This window comes from Brienomyrus brachyistius, chromosome 11 (assembly GCF_023856365.1).
Source record: "Brienomyrus brachyistius isolate T26 chromosome 11, BBRACH_0.4, whole genome shotgun sequence".
Classification (NCBI taxonomy): Eukaryota; Metazoa; Chordata; class Actinopteri; order Osteoglossiformes; family Mormyridae; genus Brienomyrus; species Brienomyrus brachyistius.
In genome coordinates, this window is record NC_064543.1 from 10,370,459 (window position 1) to 10,394,973 (window position 24,515).

Here is a 24,515-nt window from a genome sequence, read left to right on the forward strand (position 1 = left end):
GCGCAATAAAACGTCTCAAACTCTGAGTAGTAACAGATGAAGAAAAATGACACACAAGGAACACGGTCCAAAATGTAATTAATTATAAATCGATATGCCCAATTTTAGGAAATGACAAATGTTTAATATCCCCATTGCCAGTAGCACAGTGACCAGTCAAACTGGATGACGAGTTTTAAAACTGAATAATTAAACACATAATGGCTTTATGACTCACCTTTCAAGAAAAGCCTGAACATCCCCGATAACCTAGGCATTCTAGTACAACTCGTACCCTTGTTAAATAATTTTTATCAAAATAATACACTGCGAGCCTCAGTTATTTAATCTGTAGCATTTCTTAGTGCTGACTGAGAAAAAAAAAGTTACAGAAAGAGTTACTTTAAAAGAAGCCAAGAAACATTTTCGAAAGGTATAAATATATTTCTATCACCACATCAAAATAATACACTAAGAATTATGAACTGTCTGTTAATCAAGTCATATGTTGCAGTTCAACAGCTTCCCCTTATATCATAACCCAGATGAACAAGACAATTTTACGACAATTGTTAACCATCTCTGATTCAGCAGCCATATATAACTGACTGATCATCATTCTCTCATTTCCTCTGTTATTGTGTGATTGTCTGCAGTTCATACTGAGAGGTGTGGTTCACATGCTTTATGAAATTCTTTCAACAGCTTGACTGAAGCACGTAGCACATGAAGCACATGAATTGCGAAAAGATCCTTTCTTTTAGAAGTTCCTTGACCATTTCTACTTGCCTTCCCATCAGCATAATTACAAATGTCTGTCTACACATTTCCCACCTCAATCAGTCTTTTCTGGTGGAACTACTTCCATTAGTAGTTGGAGGTACATGGTAATGGGTCCTATAGGGGGAAAGGTTTTTAGGTTAATGGTGCTAACATTTAACTTAAACACTGGTTCAAATGACAATAAACTTGCAGTTTAAATCCTTTGGTAACCCTTTACATTAACACCTTCATAATGCATTTATTATGCAATCATAGAACACTGAGTGGATCTTCATCATGTATTTATAATACATTTATAGAACATTCATAAGAAGTATATCAGTATACCTTAAAAGTAATAAAAGCATTGCATTCATAATACTGCTAATGAACAAGGCATGACACCTGTAATATACATTAATAATAAACATTATAATCATATAATCATAATGTTTGCTATTCATGTATATTAAAGCTGTTAAGATATGTTACGATACTACAATATACAAAGTAGTTATTTGTTAGTTATTTGGGGGCGTCGGTTGCAATCAAAATAGGATGCAGCCTTTTATTTATAATTCACCTTTACAATTTGCTTCATGTTCATTATGTTTCTTATTAAATGTGGCTGTAAACGATCTTTTTTTAAAAAAAATGATGTAACGTTAATAAACTCTGGCAGGCGTCACCGCCAGCACCCATAATATTAGACAAAAGTATATTGTTTAGCGATACAGAAATATGGAAAAGCAAGCAAAAATGTATTAATTAATGCATTAAATGTAATTGAACGAAAACTACCAAGTCTGGACTAGATACTAAAAAAGGGTTCTGGAACTGCCTCTGAGGAACTACAATCAGATCAAGTTCCTGTGGTGTGAACACGACAACAGTCCCTGATTCTGTAAAAAGGTTCTGGCTCCAGGAAAAAGTTCTGGCGGTGTGAAAGTGCCTATTATTCCAGCTGAATTCAAACACTAGGAACCAGGTGAGATTTGAATACTCACTCATAACTTGTCGGTGCCCGCTCCATTTGCAGTGGACAAATAAGAAGTAAAAGATCAGGCCACTAAAAATGAAGATGGTGCAGTACAGGTACTCCAGCTCAGGCTGCTCGATGATGGGAGCGAGAACCAAGTAGCAAGACACAAGGAAGACCACTGCTGCAAGAAGAATAGGCACCTGTGCGCAGCGCAAGAACAGCAAGCGCTTTAACGCATGTCTGATTCACGTAATGCCATTAAAATGTCTCGCATCAATAAAAAACATGCTTCTGCTGGTGTTTGTATGTCAGAACTACGTCTGGAACTCCCAATGTTGACAGTAATTCATTGCATATTATATATTAGGCACTACAGTCTGCAAAATGCATGAACATGATTATTTACTTGTACTATGTACATGAGACTGAAAAAAACCTAGAAACTTCAGTTTAATGACATGCAAATTCAGATAAAAGGCTGGGAGACACTGCACTGCATTTTCCTCCTGCCAGACTTGCCTTGACTGGTCTTCTTAGTTCCTTCCTGGTGAAGCGCATGATGATAAGGGCCAGCACCGTTAGCCCATAGAAGGTCCACTGGGCGAAGCTGAAGTAGTTGATGAGCATATTAATGTCCGCAGGTATGATATAAATTATGGACAGGATGCCCTGGAAGATTGACAGCAGCATGCTTAGGTAATTGTGGTTTAAAACTTAACTGGGGCCTCCTAATCGACCTGGATCGATGAAGACCTCCCAACTAATTAACACTTTTTTTATCTAACCAGGTCTTTGACTGTACCTGGAACTTCTAATCTACCATTATTTTCAAAGACTTGGTTCTCGATGAATACGTAAGAAAGGATCTTTTCTTCTCTTGGTGTGATCACAGTGAAAGAACAATTAAAAAATAGATACCAAGGCAGGGTGGAAGGGGGAACTCACATTAAATATGATGGCGGGGGATGGGGTGCAGTGCCTTAGACTGATGTATGACAGGATCTTGACCATGTGACCTTCACGTCCTGCCACATAGGTCAACCTATACAATGAGATAGCAGGTTGTGAACATTCTCGACCTTCAGTGCATCACATATTGTTCTTGTTCAACCAGATCTAGGCCACAGTTAATCATTATCTCTATCCATGGTAACATCACTTACCTGCCAGCAGTAAAGCAGCTCCCGTTGGCAGCCCCAAATGTGGAAAAGACCACAAAAAGTGGGACCACCCAGGACATTGGGTAGAAGACCCGATCACCAAAAGTCTATGCGCCACAGAAGAAAGGCGCGAGAAGGGACAAGAGGAGAATGGCCTGATTACAGGTACATGATTTACTTTCAAGCACACAAAGATAAGCCTCACAGCTAGTAGCTGTTACATTGTGTTAATTTGTGGTTATGTACACAAAGCCCTTATCCCTAAGCCTTACCACAGCGACTGCTGGGGACTGTAGCAGTTCTGTAGGGGTCATGGCAGTGAAATATGCAATGTTAACAAGGATGTAACAGACAGACACCAAGGGTATCCCAATGATGATGGCCAGGGGTAAGTTTCTTGCAGTACAAGAGAGAAATAATACTCTTTAGTACCATGCAAACTTATAACAGGATGAAGCATATGATATGGTGAGTCACATTCATGCATGTATTTTTAAATGATGTCATTTGACTGAAAGCCTTACCTGTATGGGTTTTTAAGCTCCTCTGTAATGAAGTTGAGCTGATTCCTGTAGAATAAAATGATTCTTGCATAAACCTATATTTAAAGGCACTATGAAAACATAGATAATGTACAAAATAGAACTGGCACCTGTTGCTCTTATTGTTTTATTCATTGACGTTGTTTACAGCATATCCAACATTTTCATTATTTTATCATTATTTTTCTATATCATCGTTGTCCAAAGAGAAATGTTGTGTCTCCGAAATTCCATTATTTCACGAACATGAAATTTTTTTCTCACAGTCTATGTTAGAAAATGGACTTAAAGCAAAGTAATGAGACAGCCTTCACACCCCAAATAGTGAACAGTGTAACATGTAAAATGGACTTACATGGGCTGTTGTCGGCAAAACAAATACTGTATATCATTATCAACAAGATACAAACTAATCTCGCTATATATTCACCCTTAATAATGATTTTAGTCAGCTATCTAGCCATCAGCGTTAAGTTGTTTAAATTAGTATGAATTGTTCAGTAACACTTCACTTGAGGGGGCACAAGTAACATAGTATCTTTGGTATTACTCAAGTAAAAATGATGAACAAGCATAGTAATGATGAACGAATATGAGATCAGTACATAACTACCATCCATCCATCCATTTTCCAAACAGCTTATCCTACTGGGTCGCGGGGGGGTCCGGAGCCTATCCCGGAAGCGTTGGGCACGAGGCAGGGAACAACCCAGGATGGGGGGCCAGCCCATCGCAGGGCACACTCACACACCATTCACTCACACATGCACACCTACGGGCAATTTAGCAAGTCCAATTAGCCTCAGCATGTTTTTGGACTGTGGGGGGAAACCGGAGGAAAGCCCACGACGACTTGGGGAGAACATGCAAACTCCACACACGTGTGACCCAGGCGGAGACTTGAATCCGGGTCCCAGAGGCATGAGTGCTAACCACTGCACCACCATGCCACCCTGACATAACTACCAGTTTATGGTTAATTAATACATTAAGTAAGAGTGTACTACTACATTATTTGTGCCCCCTCACGTAAAGTATTATTAAATAATCTATACAAATGACCATCATGAATGCAAAGGTTAACAAGTACTAACATATATACCAGTTAAATAGAGGGTTTCATAGAACATCTCTTCATTGGTCAAACATGATCAGTAGACAGAGGATAATGGCCATATTCCATCTATAGTAAAAAGTTACAAAAAGTGGACATACGTGGTTTTCATCAGACAGTGATGATATACTAGTTGAATTGCTGTCTCGTATAATTTGATTACAGAAACCGATTGTGACCGTTAAATAGTGTTATCAACTGTGACGATGGAACATTAGAAAAGGGCGTACACGTCCAGGATTCATTGGCCTCAGTGGGTTGTACGATATCTTCACATTATTTGCAAATACTCAGCTGAAACTCTAAATGGTGTCTCAGTGTTTCCAAACCTGGTCCTTGGGGACACCCCTGCTGGGAGTTGGGAGGGAGCGATAATGTGGACTGTCTGGCAGGGAGCTGGGAAGGAGCAAAAACACTGTCTGGGGGGCCCCGAAGACCCGGATTGGGAAAAATTGCTCTAAGTAATGGTCATGACTTTTGATAAAAATGTATGATGAAACTACGATGAAACCTTACCAGCCGTCATAGGCCCACAGGCCGTTGTAGAATGCCAAGCCAATGGTGCCGAATGAAGGGGATGCACCTTCAAAGGCATTCGTCAGATTTTCTGTATTTCCTGCAACAAGAAACGTAAGTAAGACCGTCTCAGTCACCCGGGAATATCAGCTCCACTAAAAGACATCAGGAATGTTCTATGTCATGCCAGTTGTCTTAGGTCATGGACACAGCATATTAGACTAACAGCCAAAAGAGAAATCTTACATCTAAAACAAAACCACTCCTATGACTCATGAGCAGACATGGAGATTTCAGGTCCAGAGAGTACAAATCCAGACCAGGATTTTGTTTCAACCAACCAGTTGAGCATAAAGAGTCACAGTCACAGAGTACTCAACTGGTTGGCTGAAACAAAATCTTGGTCTGGATTTGTACTCTCTGGACCTGAAATCTCCACCTCTGCTCACCAGACAGATAAGAGGACGAAAATCTCACTATCCAGCACAAAGGGTACCTTGCGCAAGCAGCACCATCCCAGCTACCACAATGATCAGGATGATGAGGAGCTTCGCTATTGTGAAGAAGATCTGCACATAGCTAGCCAGCTTGACACTCAGACTGTTTACCAAGCTGATCAGCACTGGGGAGGAAACCCAAGTAAGGAGCATGCAATAGAGTATACCTGACCATTATACAGACATTGTACATATATTGCATAGCTGTCCTACAGTATCAGTGAAGTGTGTAGACAGTGAAACTTGACATTTAATACCAAAAGGTTTATTTCTTGAAATAAAAAATAGTCATGTTCATTTCCTAGAAAAGTAGCGGCAATCTTTCGCATTTCCATGGCAACTGCTCACCAACGCCGTGCTCCTCAGTTAATAAACCCAAACTGTACTTTACTTCTCACAAAGGGGCATTGACCTTCTATCATGTTTAACTGTTTTTCTGTAATAAAGTAATTTGTTCTGCCCGGCCCACCCTTCCATTGTGCCGGCATCCACAGCACAACCTAGTGCAGGGGCTTGTAGAAAACAATGGTTCATTGTTCACTCTACTTACTGGAAATGAAACTAACTGAACACAATTATGTCTGATTATTCATCCATACTTCTTACAACCTCTTATCTAGCACAGGACATGATGACTCTGAAATCTATCCTAGCAAGCAGCGAGCACCAAGGCAGGAGAAAACCACAGATGGGAAAGACACTAAAAGCCTTTCAGAGACACTATTTAATCTTTCTTTGGACTGGAGGAGTGCAGCAGGGAAACAGGAGCAACACTGGTTGAAAAATGCAAAGAAAAGCATACAGTATGCAGGGTTAGGGTTAGCAGTATGCAGCACAAGGTCAGGATTCAAGCCTCCAGCTTGTGTGCTGGTGACTAAGGCACTATGCCAGTTCAATTAATTATTCCAATTATTCCATATCTATTTCTGAGATCTTTTGGTCACACACAGTGATGTATAAACTGTCTTTGCGTGATATTACAGTACGCCATTGAAGGAGTGAAAGGAATCCAAAGATACCAGTGTAACTTCAGTCTCTGTGAGTGTATCTTTGGCAGGTTGCCTACAGTAAGGCATCATATAAACATATACAACATTTAAACATATCAATTAAATGAGTAGGAAAATTTATATTCCATGTTAAGTATAGTACAGTACAGTATAGTATAGTATAGTATAGTATAGTATAGTAACCAACATTACTACACCATTAAAGTATGATTACTACAGTGTGTGATGAAGGTTCAAAGCATGTCAAAGCTATAGGGTTTGGTTACCTGCTGACAATCAGTGACCCTGTGCACTTACTTAACAACCCACTTCTAATGCCGTCTAAGATTTATCGCAGCAGACTAAACAGGGACAGAAGACGATATACAACACCTGGAAATCCCCATCAGTAACTGTCACTGCCTGCTGCGTTTGATATTTACACCCATGAATAATTAAAACACTTCTGTGCATATAATACAAAAGTATCTGCTTGGAGCTAAACAATCACAGAACAAAGTATGCACACCCTTTGTTTTTTTCCCAAAAGCAACTGCAAACAAACAAGCAATTCAAATTAAATGTGCCAAGAACTGAAGCATCAATCTTTCTTCAATAAATGACGCCTATGATGTTCGACCAGTATCCTGTGATTTATGCTTCCTACAGTTCTCCTGGATTCACTCACAAATGGAGGCAGCTGCCAGGCACTTTATAATGACCGCTGGCGGGGTGCATCCTGGGTAGAAGGGCGTGGCAGTGTACTCAGCGAAGCTGAGCGCGATGATGGCGAAGGATGAAGGCTTCAGGACCATCACTGTGGTCCACGAGTAGAGGTAGGCCACAAGTGAGCCAAAGCCCTCCATTAAATATGGATATTCTCCCCCAGACTTGGTGATCATAGTTCCGAGTTCTGCGTAACACAGAGCACCTGAGAAGGAGCAGAGACAAATGCAAACACACAGTGAGCTGATGTACTCATAGAGTAACTAATGATGACACGGTCAATCCACTGCGTTCATGCACTGAACACAACGCACTTGGGTTTAGCGATCTGAAAGCACGTTTGAAGTATTAATGTCTAAGGGATCCGGCACAAATCTTCATAAGGTGGTCGTGATATCTACTAGTATCTGCGTTCTTTTAGGGCAGCTGTGTGGTTCAGCCCGGTTTACTCACCAAGTGTTGACAGAACTCCACAGGCAGCCCATACGGTGAGACACGGCCCAACGGCACCCGTGCCAGACAGCACTGCCTTTGGGGAGATGAAGATCCCTGAGCCTATCATTGTCCCGACGATAAGGCATATCCCACTAAACAGCCCCACCTGTCACACAAAGGCATTGCTTCATTTAAACTCCCAGTGAATTGACTCAATCGCTCTATACCAGTAACCAAAAAGTCAGCAATATAGTCAGCTTGTCTCAAACAAAGCTCTAGAAAATGATTCTTGTAGAGCACTTTCACTCACACCTCTGCCAAAAACAAAGAAATAATCAGTAACAATCCGGCATGAAGATCTTCCACCTGGAGCCATTCAAGCTGTCTGTATGGACACCCTGTGGGTTAGGGTTGTCACCTCAGAATTCCAGGCTTTTCACTTCAAATTTGAAGCCCGTTCTGAGTCCGCAGCCTACATCATGTCCGCATGTATTTGTCGGTTTATCCCATGTGCTTTGGAATCGTTCCGACATCAAAAGTGAAGTGAATTTAAACGCCACCTAATGCAGTTTGCAACCCACAATAAATCTTCACTGGAATATTCACTGGTTAATTGAAAGCATGGATGCAGTCATGGAGGGTTTTATAATTCTCTCTCGTTTGCATGAGTAAATAAAAAAAGTTAAATGTAGATAAAAAAAAAAACGTTCTGCAATTTTAAATGTTCTATGTCTTGGTTCAGTTTTTAGACATTACAGAACCACAATTCTCTCTCTGTTTCATACACATTCACAGGATGCTTGAGAATAATTACTTGGGAAAGGACCTGCCACAGATCCTCATCTTAATGTCCCTAACTCCTAAAAAAGTGCTGGCACTTTAAAAGTGATGTTTCCTGCCCTCCATCCATTCACTTCTATGGGAAAAACCAAAATACAAAAATGACGACCTTAACCCCCACCAGCCCAAACCATAACCATAAGTAACCAAACAAAATACAAGACTTTTGGCAGTTTTTGGATTGCATTCACAGATCTTTATGAAATAGAATCTGCCCTTTATTGGAACCGAAAAACTCTTTGTCTCCACATTGTAATCAGACCCACACACAGCACACACACACACACACACACACTCTCACCCCCACCTAAACACTCACATCCTTCTGTAGAGCTGCAGCCTTCACTTGATCCCCCCTGTATTGAGCCTGGGGGGGCCCATCTGGGCCCGTGCTGCTGTTGGGAGTTTCCCTGGTCCGTATGGTGGTGTCACTCATATTTCCCTGATGGTCTCCTCACTAAAGTGGAGGGATGTGACATGAGTGAAGTTTCTGCACTGTCAGGAGCTCCAGGGATATCAGTAGCCAGGGCCACATGGGAAGTTTCTGCACTGTCAGGAGCTCCAGGGATATCAGTAGCCAGGGCCACATGGGAAGTTTCTGCACTGTCAGGAGCTCCAGGGATATCAGTAGCCAGGGCCACATGGGAAGTTTTCGCCCTGTATCCATTTATGTATGATTTAACCCAGCTCTCTAGTCCAGGGGTCTCCAACTCCAGTCCTGGAGAGCTACTATCCAGTAGGTTTTCTGTCCCACTTGGCTTCTGACGAGCCACACCTGTTCCTGGAATTTACCTGAGAAAAGGTGTGGCTGATCAGAAGCCAGGAAGGATAGAAAACCTACTGGACAGTAGCTCTCCAGGACCAGGACTGGGTTGGTCACTTTAAATACTGAAATACTTTACATCTCAAAAAATAAAAAAAACACATGACGAAAGACTTTGGATTGTTATTATGATGAATATTAGTTTAATTAGTTATTATTTATCTAACTGTTCACAACAACATGGTTATATAATTTCCAAGTGATAAATTCAAGAGATCGTCTGCCTGGGTATTTAATACCCTGTGGATCCACAGATTGGTGTCTGTACGTCCTGAAGCTAAATGCATTTTCTGCTGAATGATGTTGATGGTGTCTATAGTTGCATCCCCTGTTCCATTTTGTAGGTGCCTTTTTCCACCTCTCTGGTAGCTGGCAGGAAGCATTGTTTTGAAATATGTAAACATTTAAATAGTACTGAACATAAGACTAAAACTGATTATCTGTGAAGTTGGCAATTTCATTCCTGAGCACATTCTTTTTCCAACAGAAATCCACACTCCCCCATTAGTTTCACAATGGGTTACTTACCCAGTTAGTGCCTATCCCAGGTGGTGCCAGTATGCTGTGCTGTGGAAGAGCTCCTTCCATTCCAGCAGCCAGCCAAACAAGGGAATTAATAAACAACACAGTGGGTTAACGACTGATTTTTCACACATTTTATGATAATTAGCGCTGCGCTCAAAAATATTTCTTAAGTCGTAGTAAACCGCCCTTTCTTATTTTATGTAGTGCTTTTGTTTTGGCCTCCTCAGATGTAGCAGCCCTACTTTTGTATTTACAGTAAAATAACCACAGAACAATCACCACATATGTCAAGAAGTACAGTTATACCAGTTATTATATCAAGATACAGCAAGCACAACACTCAATAATCGTTAAATCTGTTAAAATTATAAAACCATGAAAATTCTTGTTATGCTACAATATTGATCTGTCTATAATTAATATCCAGGCTCTTAACGGCTCTACAAGCTTAATTAATAAATTCCTTCCATGAATATATGTTAAATTTATCTCCTGTACATTCAAACATCAATGTTTTATATAAAATAAATCACTGCTTTGTAATACAATTTGCCGTTGATCATTTACCTCTGGTTTACTGAAGAGTAAACTTCAAGTTTACAGCACTGGGATGCTATGGAATATTATTTAGTGCTATACAACGTAGAATATAATCATTATGATATTATTAAAAAGCATGTCAAATACCCATGATGTAATCATTATAATGTAATCAACACAATGTAATCAACTGAATATGTATTTGCACCTCATGTTTGCCCCAACGTTTGTGGTATCCATTTTATTTTAGCCCTGAATGTATGAATATCCACCTTTATTAGTGTTATACCTTATCACTATGTTGAAGGACAAATGTATAACCCTCTAGTTAGACAATGTGCAACAAGCTGAAGCTGCCAAGGTTTGCTACTGAAGGTAGGGATTCGCCTGAGTTCATCAGAAGTTCACGGCTGAGCAGTTTAAAAAAACCAAGTGGAGATGGTCGCGCCACCATTATGTTCGGCTGAGGGACCAAACAAAAAAGAAATGATTGACAAACTTATCACCTAGGGGTGTGGATCAAGGGAGAAAACAATGATTGAAAAATGGTTGAAGGAATGATGATGCTAAAGTGACAAGGTATTGTAAAACGATAAGAACTTGTATACAATTTGGTGTAAAACAGTATTGGACACACTTGCAAGTGTCCGGCCTTGGTTGTAACCTCATTGTTGAGAATAAAGACTGAATTTGGATGCTACACAATTGGCTTCTGACTTCTGATTTGGCAGGGAAGGAAAAACCACAGCAATGCCATCGAGTAGATCAGTGTTTCTCAGTCCAGACCTTGGTGACCCACAGTTGGTCCATGGTTTTGCTTCCTCTGGGCTCCCGCATTTTTGCTAAAACCCGGACTGTCTGTAGGTCCCTGAGAACCGGACTGGGAAACACGGGCGTATAGGACAGAGATGTCTAGTCTGCTCTGACAGGAAAGTCAGCTGACCTGCACCTGACAGTGTAAGAATTCAGACTTATGTCTGCCTGAGGGTCACTCTTGTTACCTACACAGGATTCTGAATTATCAGGTATGTGCGTAACCAAGATGTATATCGCAGCTGAGGAGTAGGTGTACTGTCAGGACCTTGGGGTTTCCAGCACAGAAGCGGGACATGGTGCGAGCAGAAAAGGAAGGTGACGACCCACTTGCGGTGCCACAAGACAGCTGGGGTCTTATTACAGAAGCAGAACATTGGAAACACTACAAACGAAATGGACCACGAGGGATCTGAATTAAAAAGGGCGACGAAGTAAACTAATTGAACCAAGAAGACCTACGAGGGGGAATCTGGTAACACAGAGAACAAGCAGGGAACCAAACACAGAACACAGCAAATCAGAATAATCGCCATCAGGGAATCATGAAAAGACAGACAATAACTCCACAGGGAATAGAGCAGGATCAGGTACTTAAATGCAGAGGGTTAACAAGATACCGCAGGACAGGTGAGATGATCCTGCTCACGAAAGGCTGGGGCAGATGGGTGCTGACCCTGACAGTATACTTTTCAGTATGACATTCTTTCCACACATTACTTCTACCTAAATATTACTCTGCTCCCTCTAGCTGTCAGAATTGCCCTGTTGTCATGTGGAAGAGCCATAATTTGGGAAACATAAAGGTCTCCATTATGGATAATTAATGAATTGTCTCTGTGTGTTTCACATTTTTTTATAGTCACAGTATTACTGAACTTATGTTCTAATGTTATTTTCATCAAGAAATATATCATACTTGGAGATAAAATAAGATCTAATCCTTTGTATATCATATTAGTGTTTTTTCATAACAATAAGCAAACATAATGCATCCTGGTAATAAAACAGCCAGGTAGTGTGCTTGACGTTCAGTCTGCTTATCACATAAAGATTTGCTCGTATGCCATCGATGCCACTCTCCCCCAACCCCCGTTAATGACCCCTTCCTCGCGGCCTAATGCATGCTATATCTCTCATAATTATAAGCTGTTAAAATGACCCCCCTCAAATGAGTAACACATCCTAAAGATGACCTGAGGTACCGCTCTGTTAACCACAGTAATTATTGACATCAGCTTCAACCAGCCCCTACCATTACATTCTGAAGATATGGTTATGAGATCCATTGCAAGACAAGATACAATTTAAGGCTTAAAATTCCATACATCTAACCATAAAAACCGTAAATCTCCGATGGCAGGCCTTCTCAATGTCAACAGGTTCACCATATCACATGTTACGCATTTATACATTAACTGCTGTGTTGTCGAAAGTGGCTCACAGCTAAGTGGCGAAGGTGATCCACCCATGAACAACTTTACCTGGACGGAACGTCCTCTGCAGAGACACCCAGCTCACGTCTCAGATGTGTCCTGCTGTCCTGTTGAGCGGCGGTTCTCTAACCCCTCAGAGGGAGACGTACCAATGGTGCTCTGAAAGAGACTGCTCTGCTATTGGAGAGTGGGTATGGGTGGGACCCCACCAGAGACAAGTGGACACAACTCACCCACACAATAGGCCTTTGTCGGGGACACCTGATACCTTCTGTAGCGGCCGACCCAGATAGATCAGGGGTAAGGGGGGGTACTCTGTCGCAATAACCGGAGTAGGTAGATAGAGATCTCGACATGTCTGAGAATTCAACACTGTGCCCCCCCCAATCAGATCCCTGAGTGGCACACCCAGTGGCAGTGTTCATTCTCCTCCAATTTTACATCATCCTGCATGGCCAATCCGAACATGGGGCTTTCTGCTCTTTATCTATAATCAAGAGACAGCTGAGCTCTAATATTAAACCGGTTGAAAAACATTTCAAGATGGCCATATAATTTTTATTATCATTCTACACGTACAATGAAACTGCATATTGAACTTCTTCCTCCAGTCACAGGTGCTATATAGACCTCTGGAAATGACAGCACCGTGTTTAAAGACACAGACCTGTAAATGGAAGACTCAAAAGGGGAGGTTCTGTTGTACCTTTGAAGCACATGACTTCCTACAGGATAATCACCAATGAAAAAATGGGCAAGAAATATGAATATCATCAAGTATCAGCTAATTAAACACTGGCAGGCCTGCCAGTCTGTGGGCACAGTGCCTGCTTTGTCCATCCACCCGGCCCTAATCCTAATGATGCTTCGCGTCACTGAAAATAACACATCATTGGTATTACTGTGATGACCTCCTCAAAAAGCAAAATTGTAAAGGTTACAAACAGATTCACTAGAAACATGGGTTATGGGTTTCTTTAAATGTAGCGGATTCTGATTTGTTTTATATAGTTATTCATTGCAGAGGATACCGCTTTGGATACATTTATATGTATTTTCAAAGTTTGACATTGTGGTACTTCAGAGCATTCAACCACTCGAATTTATTTTATGCTTTTCCGTTTGATCGCAGGAATTTACTCATTTGAACAATTGCTTTATTTGAAAGTCATTTGAACAGTGATATTTAATCAATATTTGTTAATTTCCGTGATTTCACTGATGTCTTGGTTTAGAAAGAATTTGTGTCAATGCATTGAGGTAAAAAATGTCAATATAAATATGCTATTTCTGCCTCGTGCCCATTGATTCCGGGATAGGCTCCGGACCCCCCGCGACCCAATAGGATAAGCGGTTTGGAAAATGGATGGATGGATGGAAATATGCTATTTAACACAATAGGCATTACTGACTAATCATCAAAATTAAAGTAATGAATTACTTGGCTGTCTAGCCGACGTTATTCTTGGTCATCACGTGATTATTTTATCCAGGGCACACTTGTAGAGTGAGTTAGTGAGAGTGCACTTTAAAAAATATACAACCTTCTACTTTTTTGCAGAGCAGTAAATTTTACCCGCATAAAAACTACGTATTTCATGTTTTACTAAACAAAACTAAAGCAGTTATTTTACTTACCAAAGTCTCGAATTTGATGGGACAAGTCGCAAATGGGTATTTGCAGCGGAGTGGAGTGGGATGGCGACCCGTTAGTCTGCGTGGGGTTTAACTATCCACACTGCGACCATGCGCGCTGGCTCCGGGGCTGAGCTGAAGCAGTCGAGGTAATGATTAATCTGTACTTTCCGATGGCTTCGTAATACACTCTTATTTAAATGGTACCTAGCCTTACATTATGGATCTGTACATTCAAGTAGAGTAATTAAGGACGATGAAACTGAGTTGGAAACAGAATAATGTAACTTTTCCTATAAATAACTGCAGGCTGGCTTGAGAAGGTCTGCTTATCACCCAGAAAGAGAAGGAGTATGGAAAGAGGAGTCTGATGAAATTATACAAGATAAATGGGCGTGTTAAATATCACGCGTCTTTGTTTTATTTATGCCAAACATTTTCAAAACAACAAACAGAAGGCAGTACAAGTGATTCGATCGTTTATGCGAGTAAGTTATTTACACGTAAGAGTTAAATATTTAAACATCAAATTCTTGACAGTTCTGGCAACAAGAAGGAAACCGAGCAATTGTATCATATAAACATAGAGGGCAATGTTAAAGTTGGATTATGACCCTAACATGCGGCCCGTTGTCATGACAAATAGCCTCTAAATGTACCTCTCTGTATCAAAGAAATGAACACAAACAGAACAGAACTTTATTTACATTAAGTTGGCCATTTCCAGTTTTGCAAAGTTGATAATGGCTATTTGGAATGTTTATTGACCCAGTAAACCGATTTAACTTTACTGTATGTCTTGGTTATTGTTGACATTGTTCTGTGGATATGGCTGGAATAGTGGAACCGTGGGCATTAAAGCGACAGGGTTTTATATCATAATGACCAAAATCATCAGAATGTTTACACATCTGCCCGATGGAAATTGTGCAGAACTTAAATGTAACCCAATAGAACGGAAGGAATTCCTCTCTACTTCAGCTTTCTAATTTACTGAACACTACAAACTGTACAGAAAGATCTTTTAAATGATAGCATATAAACTGCAGATAAACACATATAAGCGTAGTAACATTTGAGGGCTGGACAATTTTACTGCTTTTTTGTTAAATATTTCTCAATCGATCAAAGCCTGCCGTGTTTAATGGTTTTATGACACAGCGTTCCTTTCATTTAACACATACACATATTTCTAAGAAATATTGCAGCTTCACAAGTGACATATCATTGTCAATTATGTCCGTCTATGTCAATTTAAGCCCTTCCTTACTGTACAGCTCAAGGCGAGGAAACCCAGTATGTTCTAACAATGGCTTGAGACTCTAATCCGACACCACAGGTAAGACCTGCTGCCTGGGCGTTTCCACAATTTATACGACTGCATCTCCCTCTTCAGGTATTCACTGTAAACTGCAGTTTTAACAAACTCATAACACTATGAGTTTATGAGTTGAGTTACACGATGGCTCATTGTAAATAGAACATTCCTAGGCACCAGGTGGCACGTAGAGCACCGTACACGTGTTTTACAGCAGGAACGCACTAATAGGTTAGCGTGATGGGTAAAGCCTAAAATCTAAGTGTGCTATTCTCTTGCATTTGATCTCCTTCTGTTGTTCAAGCATGTTCGCTTGCAGACGCAAGAACCTCTGCTATAGCTCGGGTAATGTTACGGTGATTGGCAGTCACGTGATGCACACGTGGCCAGCATAACCTTATCGTATTAACATTATAGCGCAAAGCAGAAGTGTTGCGGGTCTGTTTACACACCACCAGACAGGGTGTTTCTCATACTGAGAGATTTATCTCAGGTTGAGCCTTTGGTTCTGGAAAGCATGAAAGTATCCCAAATACCTAATAATAAAATTCTAATCAGTTTAGAAAACCATTATCCACAGCTTTAGGAAACTACTGTGTTTCACTGTTACATTACATATCCCACTTTTAACTGTATCTTATTGTCATTTCATATTGTTCAATGGGCATCTGTGTTTGGGGGGCGGGGTGTTGAACTGCCTCATTAAATCGACAGTTGTATAAATGGGAGATAAGTATATAAATGGGAGTGTAATATAAAAGCTACCTCGTCAATATTTGAAGACGGTCACTAGATGTCACTATTGCGTCTTTGACGTTCCCAGAAAGACAAGTGAAATTCAGCTTGCTATAATGTTTCTCATTACAAGAGCCCATCCCCACCCTTGTTTTTGTCAGAATTATAGCAGGGCTGCTTTCATCCAGAGGAGGTTACCATGGCTGCAGAGTTAACATGAAAAAAGCTAATTGCACAGAAACTGCACCACATGGCAGGTATCTGCTTTTCGCTTTTCAGAAGGCAACACATATCCTTTGTGGTTAAATGTGATGTCTGAATCATGTCATTTTTATATGTTCTGGATTTGAACTTGGGGTTCACGTCTGCTTTGAGTGACATATGCAAATGTTTGCCTTTGCATGGAATTCTGGTTCATTGGCTCTGACCTTCTTGGCCAGAGATGTGGACATCTATCTGTATCTCTCTGTCTCTCTTTCACACACACACACACACACACACACACACACACGTAGGCATATATATAGGCATAACCCAAATCCCAGTAATGATGACTTTAACCCCCACCCAGCCCTGACCTTAACTATAGGTAACCAAACAAAATGCAAGACTTTTGGCTATTTTTGTTTTTTGATTGCATTCATAGATTTTTAAAAAAATTGAACAAAAATGTCCCTAAAAGGTAAAATGTTGCAGGTTTTATCACATTGTGGGGAAATATGCTCCCCAAAATGTAATAATTACAAACACACACACACACACACACTCACACACACAGGAACTCAAAGGTCACCACTGTCTTCATGTTTTTAAAATGATCCTTTGCCATTTCAGTTTCCTCCTGCGCAGAGAGAGACAGAGCCATGCAATCCGGGGAATTCAGAAACACATCAGAAGTTTATTGTTGGGGGGTCTTTGCTTTTGAGGGGTGCATGATCATCCATTGTGAATTATGGTGGGGGGGGGGGGGAGGGGTGTGCATCAAAAAAGATGTTTGACTGAACGAAAATGTAGGGACATCACTTATGCTTTGGGGAAAAGTGAAGTCTCTGTGAATATATTATTCCAGTCATAGAAAAGGACATTTATTAATTTAAGTTTTCCGTAAACCAAAAGCATTGAAAGTTTATATACCCCACCCATGAATATACACCCCTGCCCATAGTCCTCTCTTTCCCTCTTATGCTGAATTTCCTCCATAACTATGTAAACTGAGGAAAACCATTTATTACAGTCAGCGAAGGATTCTGGCACAGCGAGAAAATGCGAAATGCTGCATATTTACATATTGACCTAAAATGTTTTCTGTACTGTATGTCTTACTGTATATCCATTTTTAAATGTTAAAAAACAAAATGTGTAAGAAAGCAAAACATGAAAACTACTACTTAGGAGCTTAGAGATGGCGGACTGGGCGACATCAACTTGCAGTGGTGGAACTCGGAGACAAACTATATTTATAATTATATAATATTGAGGATCCACAGGGAATACTATCCATGAAAGCAATACCCTGAATCAATACAAAGGTACTACTTCAGCGAACCCCCCCACGCCGTATCAAAGCTCGGCGGCCAATGAAGAATCTCTACTCTTTAAAATAGGACCTCGGGCATCTGTAAGTATGGGTGCCCATGAGCGGGTGAGGTGGCAGAGCGGCAGGGGGCTGTTGAGGGCCGCCTCTGTTATTTTAGATATTTCCGCTTTACCCTTTTCTCAGTCATTATGTCACCACAGGGGGCTCTGCTATCTGTATTTAACCCCTGCGGGTTTCATAATCAGTCCTACTTGCCAATGCACATTTTGTTATCAGTAGCTGTATAATGCAGGAAAGATGGCAGATCTTTAGCAGAGAGAAAGCTGCTTGCAAGGACGAGATCAGTGCTCTTAACAGAGATTTTGGTGGCAATACCCTCTGTGTGGTATGTTCTGTGCAGGAGATAGAGCTTGTCGCAGTGAGCCTCTCACCTCACGTGGCACTGCACTTTGCTGAATGCCACACTGGGTACCCCCCAGCAGCGGGCCGTGTCAAACGGCACACTCTGATCCAGGACGGCAGGATCCGACCTGAACATCAGAGAACAGTAACCCCAAGTGCGCTACCCTAAATCTGCAGTAAGGATCCCGTTTGGGTTTCTAGGAGGGTAGAGGAAATGGAAGATAGCAGGAATCAGATCCTCAAACAGGACAAAGAGATAGAGTAACGTAAATGAGCGTAACATTAACCTTGCCGGGGGTGAATATTTATTTAGAATGATAGGACGAGCTGGGGCTGTAGCACTGAAATCTCACACAGCAGCCTGCAGCTTGGCTGTTTCATGTGAATATGCACACATGCATATGCAGTCTGTTTTTCTCCCAGAATGCTTCGCGCAGAATCCACAGGTAACATGAGGCAGGGGGGAAGGTGAGGAGCCAGGTACTTTGTGTAAGACTACCTAGATGTGTGTGCACTTTGAAGCATGCATCTCTCCAGAGGGAGAGATCTCTGCTGAAAACATAACATATGCCTGTCTGTGAAGCATCAACTTTCCCAGTACTGGGGAAGCTGCTGGCTCAGACCTAGGATTATCTTTAGGCACCAACCTGAAGTAAATGCTCTCATCCAATCTATTTACGTTCACTAAGAAGCAGCCGATTGGAGGATAAATCGCTGCCTTAGATCAAGGAAACGATGATCTGAAACTCCTGGCCTGTCGTCAAGCCGTTCCTCCCGAATTTCTCCAGGCCTCAGGGAATGGTGAGGCAGCAGTGCTCCAAGGCTGACTCTTGACAGCTCCTGGGCTCTGCTCCAGGCCAATGGATTGCATCTTCGCATTTTGACCACGAACAACTCCTTGTGCCTCATGGGATGGGAACACAGAGAGGGGATTGGAACTCAACAACCTGAAACAGCAGCAGCTGAGCAGAATAAGTGGTCAGAAGAGGGGTTGGATGGTAGGATCTCTGCTTCCGTGCTAATCTGACAGAACCAGTGACCAAACTCTACAGCAACACCTAAGCATTCCTCTCGCGGCACTTTATTCCGTTTGATGAAGCCTGCAGGATGACTGCCAGCGCCCACAGTGTAAAAGGTGTGTGCTTCTCTTCACCTCTGCTGAGCTGTGATGAGTGTTGACGGGGGAAACACAATGAGGATTAATTACTAATTCAAAATTCCTCAAAAACTGGGTGGGGTGGACCAATGAGAGTGAGGTAATCTGTGTGTACTCAAAAGATAACCAATAAACTTGAAATGTAGCAGTGAGTAATTAAAAGCCCGATACTGTTCATTTGCAGTGAAATATAAAATGATAAACTGGTTCTCCATTGCAATGTCTTCGGGTTCTCCTCCCTTGCTTAGTCATGGCTTTTGTAAATATGTTTGTGGCACTTATTACTTCACGTGCTTTCTGTCATTGTGCTTCTTGCATCATTGTGCGTTTTGATCCAGTCCTGCACAAAACAATCATTCTTGTTTTCTGAGGCAGAAAACTTTGGCTGTTCTCTGCCTGAGTCTTTTTGGATAAAATCATGCACCTGAGGAATGAATGGAGGTGTGAAATGTCCTTGGTTTTCTCAGACACTTTGATATTTATAGGGACAAGCTTGTCTTCACTTCGTCTGTCTACCGAGTGACCAGTGAGGGACAGCTACCCCTCTGTCATAATCCTTTTTAATCACCTCACTTGAAACTCCAATTTGGAAAATAGTCTTCAACTAGAATAAAAGGAAAGCTTAGCATTTGTGATGGTACTGCAGGTAATAATGCACTTAAGGCATGCCATATAAAGTATGATGTTGCTGTAGCTGCTGTCTTGCCACTCCCCTGAAAAGTCTGGAGTTGTGCTCTGCAAAAGGAACTGGAATCTAGTGCAAAAGAAAGTTTATGAGTAGAAATCCAGGCAGTTCTTCTCTCCTTCATCAGACGAATGGTTGTGTGGATGGTCTGAGTCAGACTCAAACATAGGGCTGCGTTGAAGCAGGGTTTTGGCCCTGCCTTGACCTGAAACAGCGAGAGGTAGGACCGTACTCTGGGAAGGCCGGCCTGGGATCAGCCCCTCCGTGAAGTCCAGCACCGTAGCTTCAGCAGGGGTGGGCAACCGCTCGGCCCAGGACAGTGACCGGAACAGAGCCTCTTTGATGCGTTGGTTCTCCTTGGATGTGGCTTCCCAAACAGTCTCCAGCTCACCTTCCATTTCCCTGGAGAAAGGAAGATCACATGTGAGAGATGACTAACATCACTATCATCTCCTCAAACCCACAAAAACCTAGGAGTTCTTGACACCGTTTAGAGGGAAGTTGTATACCCGCAGCTACTCTCAGGCCATGCTGGTTCTTGTTTAAGGGTCGGGTTGCCTACCAACACCCCATACCCATCTCTGGATCTTGTTTCCTTAGTGTGGAATGGTCTGCTTACTGCTCAAAATCACAGAAACTGGCAGTCAGATAAATATCTGTCCCATCAGCCCTAAATACATAGCTCAGAGCGCAGAGCCCCAGCAGGGGCGGAGCGTACACTGCGACAGTCTCTTCCGTAATTTGCCGTAAATAAACCACAGTGGCTGCCACCATCTTATCAAGTGTGCTTGTTAGCCACTGCTGTAATCCACTGCTAATTGCTCGCAGAGTAAACATCACAAGAGCACATCTTTGCGAAAGTGTGCTTGTGAGTAATCACCATAATCTGCAGGAAATCAACAATGCGAGAGCCACAAGTGGAGTGGGCCGTAACAGCCACGCTCCTGTCTGGTTCCACCTGTTGCCGCTGGGATTCTGCAGTGCCGCAGATGCCACCGATGTGAGGTACATCGAGTGCACAGTTACACTGCAGTCTCAGTGATCTGCAGAGCTGCTGAGCTACACTACTGTGCTTCAGTTACACAACCTTCAATGCCAAAGATAATTAACCATATGGATGTTTATTATCAACATCGTCAATCACCTTCAAATTAACATATTCCTTTAAAAATGTCAATATTTTTACAGCTCTTTCCATGAGCCTTGGAGTTGGTCCTTGAAAGTGAGGCAAGTAACATTAATGAGGCCTGAACACGTTCTGAGCCCTATGCCTACTGAAGCAAGGACTGAAGCTAACGACTAATGAGTAGCATCAGCCAACCCGGCTGCTCCTTTCAGTCCAAGCCAAAATTCTGCCAAAGTCTGGGGTGGGAGAGACCCCGTTGATTAGTGACTGTGTGTAGGGTTAACTGATGAGATATGGTCCACTGATCAATTCTATTGAATTGTTATGTTGGTGGATAAAACTGCTGATAATAATGAAAATTGCACCATTACAAGACAACATTAAGAGTATTGTTATGTGTATTTATTGTGTATTTATTCGCATTTCCTTTACAATAACCATATTAATTTTTCTAGTCTTTAAAACCTTTGCAAGATGGTTTCCATGTCATGTGTATAGTCAAGTATATTGACAGGTGTGTGGGGTGAACATTTGTGTTAATTGGATTGGTCAGATCAGTTGTGGGGGAATGGGCAAAAATCCAGACCAAGATTTTGTTTCAACCAAGCAGTTGAGTACTCTGTGACTGTGACTTTTTAGGCTCAATTGGCTGGTTAAAACAAAATCTTGGTCTGGATTTTTTATTTTCTGGACCTGAGCTATCCACCTCTGAAATGGGCCATGTGTCATTAAAGGTTTGTAGGTTTGGGGAGGCCTGAGGTGCAGAGCGAGGTTTGTGTCCCTTGTGCGTGAGCAAGTCCATGTCTTCTACTGCACTCTTCCAAACTGCTGAAGTCTGCTTGGGTTTTTGTGTATTCTTGCCTTGCTGGCTTGGGCTACTTGGCCAGCCCATGACAATCTTTTCTTTCAGTTTCACACCTAATCTGATGGAACAGCAAAGCAGAGGGCAGTTTAGGTTTTGTATTAGTCTCATCTTCCTGTCACTTCATTGTTCGCTGCTTTATGGAAGTTAGCAAAGGGAAACACACCCTTTTCATAGGCAGACAATACTACTGTACACTTTGTTCCAAACTGATCACATTTGTTACAGACCGATACTGGTTAAGAACCGAGTGTGAATCAGGCCCGCCCATGTCACACGTCTGGCCTAGGGAGCGGCCTGCCAGCGGCTGTAATTATTTCCGCACCCCGCGATGTATTCACAGTGTGGCGTCTCCACCTCTGGATGGAATCCAGGGGCGGAGACCACCGAAGACCTTCTCCCTTCCCCCGATGCAGATACAGATGACAGGAAGAGAAGCAAAAGCTCCTTTTGCCAGACCAGCACAGAAACAGCATGACTCGGAGATCAGAAGGACCCTCGTACCATCAATCCATCCCTAAGTTCAACCATACATGCTTTTTTGAGGTCGCAGGGGGGGAGGGTGAGGGGCTATCCCAGGCAGAACAGGGCAAAAGGCTGGGCTACAGCCTGGATGGGATGCCAGTTCATCATAGCACATGGGACAGGTCATACACTCTCACATGCACAGCTGCACTACAAAAACTTAGAGACTCCAGTTACCCAAACTGTACATCTGTGAGTTTTGGGTGGAAACTAGAGACCCTCATACCTTCAACATAATTTTTAGGGAAAGTTTCTGGCGAGGGTGTGGATGTTTAGGGTGATAACGACGCCATCCTCAGTGTTCCCAAACGAATACATGAATGCTACACTTTACTCAGTGTTCCCAAATGAATACATAAGTACTGAGCTTTGCTGAGTGTTACTAAATGAATATGAGAGTTCTACATTTTGCTGAGTGTTAATAAATGAATATGGGAGTACTACGCTTTGCTGAAATGTTAATAAGTGAATAGCAGTTCAACAGTTGCTAAGAGCCACCAAAGACAATTTCTTGCTTCTGTTTTCACCTGCCGCTCTGCTGAAATCCCTCGAGATGATGCTTAAAGTGATGTTAGCTGACATGTCTTAGTGAGGGAATTCAAAAAAGACTTTTTTTTTTTGTTTAAATAAAAGGCCATTATTCCTGATAAGGGCAGTGCTGGCATGGTGGCTGAGGCTCAGAGAGCGGTCAAGGATGAATAGAGGACCTGGTACAAAGTCAAGTACCGCCTTCCCCTCTGCCTGATGGGGCCCTTGGCAGGTCACATGACAGGACACTCCATCTCCCTAGAAGGGAGCCACCATGCAGAGCAAGAAGATGGTAACCAGGGTGAACTCTGAGTGAGTGAGAGAAAGTAGAAGCTGTTTCATCCACCAGATCATTATGAAGTCTCTCTCTCTCTCATACATACACACACACACACACACACACACACACACACACACATACACACACATACACACACAGTTTATAATTATATCTTTGTGGGGACTCTCCATTCATTTCTATGGGGAAAACTCTAATCCCAATATAATGACCTTAACCCCTATCCAACCATAAGTAACCAAACATAATACACTTTTGACATTTTTAGGTTTTTGATTGTGGTCACCTAATCCACAGACACACACCCACGCCCATTAACATGTCAAATCATACATTAAACACAATGCGAGAACTCCATAGACTGACTCATTAAGGGACCTCATATATATTATTAAGCCAGTAAGCACCTTCCAGTTCCTCAAGCTGAAATACACATGACCATACCTTTAGGTGTGCCTGCGGACTAATCACTATCCTATCCAAAGACCTGTCATACCAGACATCCATCCATCCATCCATCCATCCATCCATCCATCCATCCATCCATCCATCCATCCATCCATCCATCCATCCATCCATTTTCCAAACCGCTTATCCTACTGGGTTGCGGGGGGTCTGGAGCCTATCCCGGAAGGAATGAGCATGAGGCAGGGAACAACCCAGGATGGGGGGGCCAACCTGACACTTTCCCAGACATCAAAATTACAATTAAACTGCCTTTCTTTTTAAATGCTATATTTCTGAATTTCAGTCAATATCCACTGTGGCTAAGGTCCCATTCAGAGATGGACTGAAGCCGACTGCTGTTCTCAACAAAGCCAGCGTAGCCCAAGAATGGCCACTGACTCCCTGAGCCTGAGGATCAACGGGACTGTGTTTGGTCTCTTGTAGCCTCGGCTGCTGTCGGTGGCCAATGAAGGGAGCACACTGGAGAACGAGGTCGGGGAAAAAACACTGAAAGTCAAGCGCAATTAGATCCAGGATCAAACAGGAGGTGGTATTGATTACTCTTTTTTTAGCCGGCCCGCG

The 24,515-nt window shown here is 42.1% G+C and overlaps 2 protein-coding genes across 6 annotated transcripts in view; both read right to left on the bottom strand.

Moving 5' to 3' along the window:
* Positions 1–108: 108 nt before the first annotated feature.
* Positions 109–16,817, bottom strand: slc7a9 (solute carrier family 7 member 9). Of its 4 annotated transcripts, XM_049030023.1 has the most exons (15): positions 14,318–16,817; positions 12,728–12,838; positions 9,894–9,946; positions 8,862–8,999; positions 7,721–7,868; positions 7,230–7,472; positions 5,552–5,677; positions 5,056–5,155; positions 3,408–3,452; positions 3,156–3,279; positions 2,887–2,990; positions 2,669–2,765; positions 2,243–2,392; positions 1,749–1,923; positions 110–876 (listed from the first exon to the last, which is right to left on the bottom strand). In XM_049030023.1, the coding sequence occupies exons 4-15, from the start codon at positions 8,976–8,978 to the stop codon at positions 815–817; spliced, it is 1,491 nt and encodes a 496-aa protein (XP_048885980.1). In that variant the 5' UTR covers positions 8,979–8,999; positions 9,894–9,946; positions 12,728–12,838; positions 14,318–16,817; the 3' UTR covers positions 110–814. The 4 variants fall into 4 exon arrangements, with proteins under 4 accessions (XP_048885982.1, XP_048885980.1, XP_048885981.1 ...); XM_049030024.1 differs by lacking the exon at positions 12,728–12,838; XM_049030022.1 differs by having other exon boundaries at positions 9,894–12,848.
* Positions 16,818–17,663: 846 nt separating this feature from the next.
* cep89 (centrosomal protein 89) overlaps positions 17,664–24,515 on the bottom strand; it is a 77,113-nt gene continuing 70,261 nt past the window's right edge. For both annotated transcript variants that reach the window (XM_049030005.1, XM_049030003.1), the window contains one exon: positions 17,664–20,549. In XM_049030005.1, the coding sequence (XP_048885962.1) occupies positions 20,234–20,549 (316 nt within the window). In that variant the 3' untranslated portion in view covers positions 17,664–20,233. The remainder of the gene's footprint in view (positions 20,550–24,515) is intronic.

Coding starts and splice junctions, on each gene's coding strand:
- slc7a9 (XM_049030024.1), bottom strand. CDS start 8,978: ATGAGTGACACCACCATACGGACCAGGGAAACTCCCAACAGCAGCACG. Junction 7,473..7,720: donor TGGAGTTCTGTCAACACTTG/GTGAGTAAACCG, acceptor GCTCCTTCTCAG/GTGCTCTGTGTTACGCAGAA. Junction 1,924..2,242: donor AACTAAGAAGACCAGTCAAG/GCAAGTCTGGCA, acceptor CGCTGCGCACAG/GTGCCTATTCTTCTTGCAGC.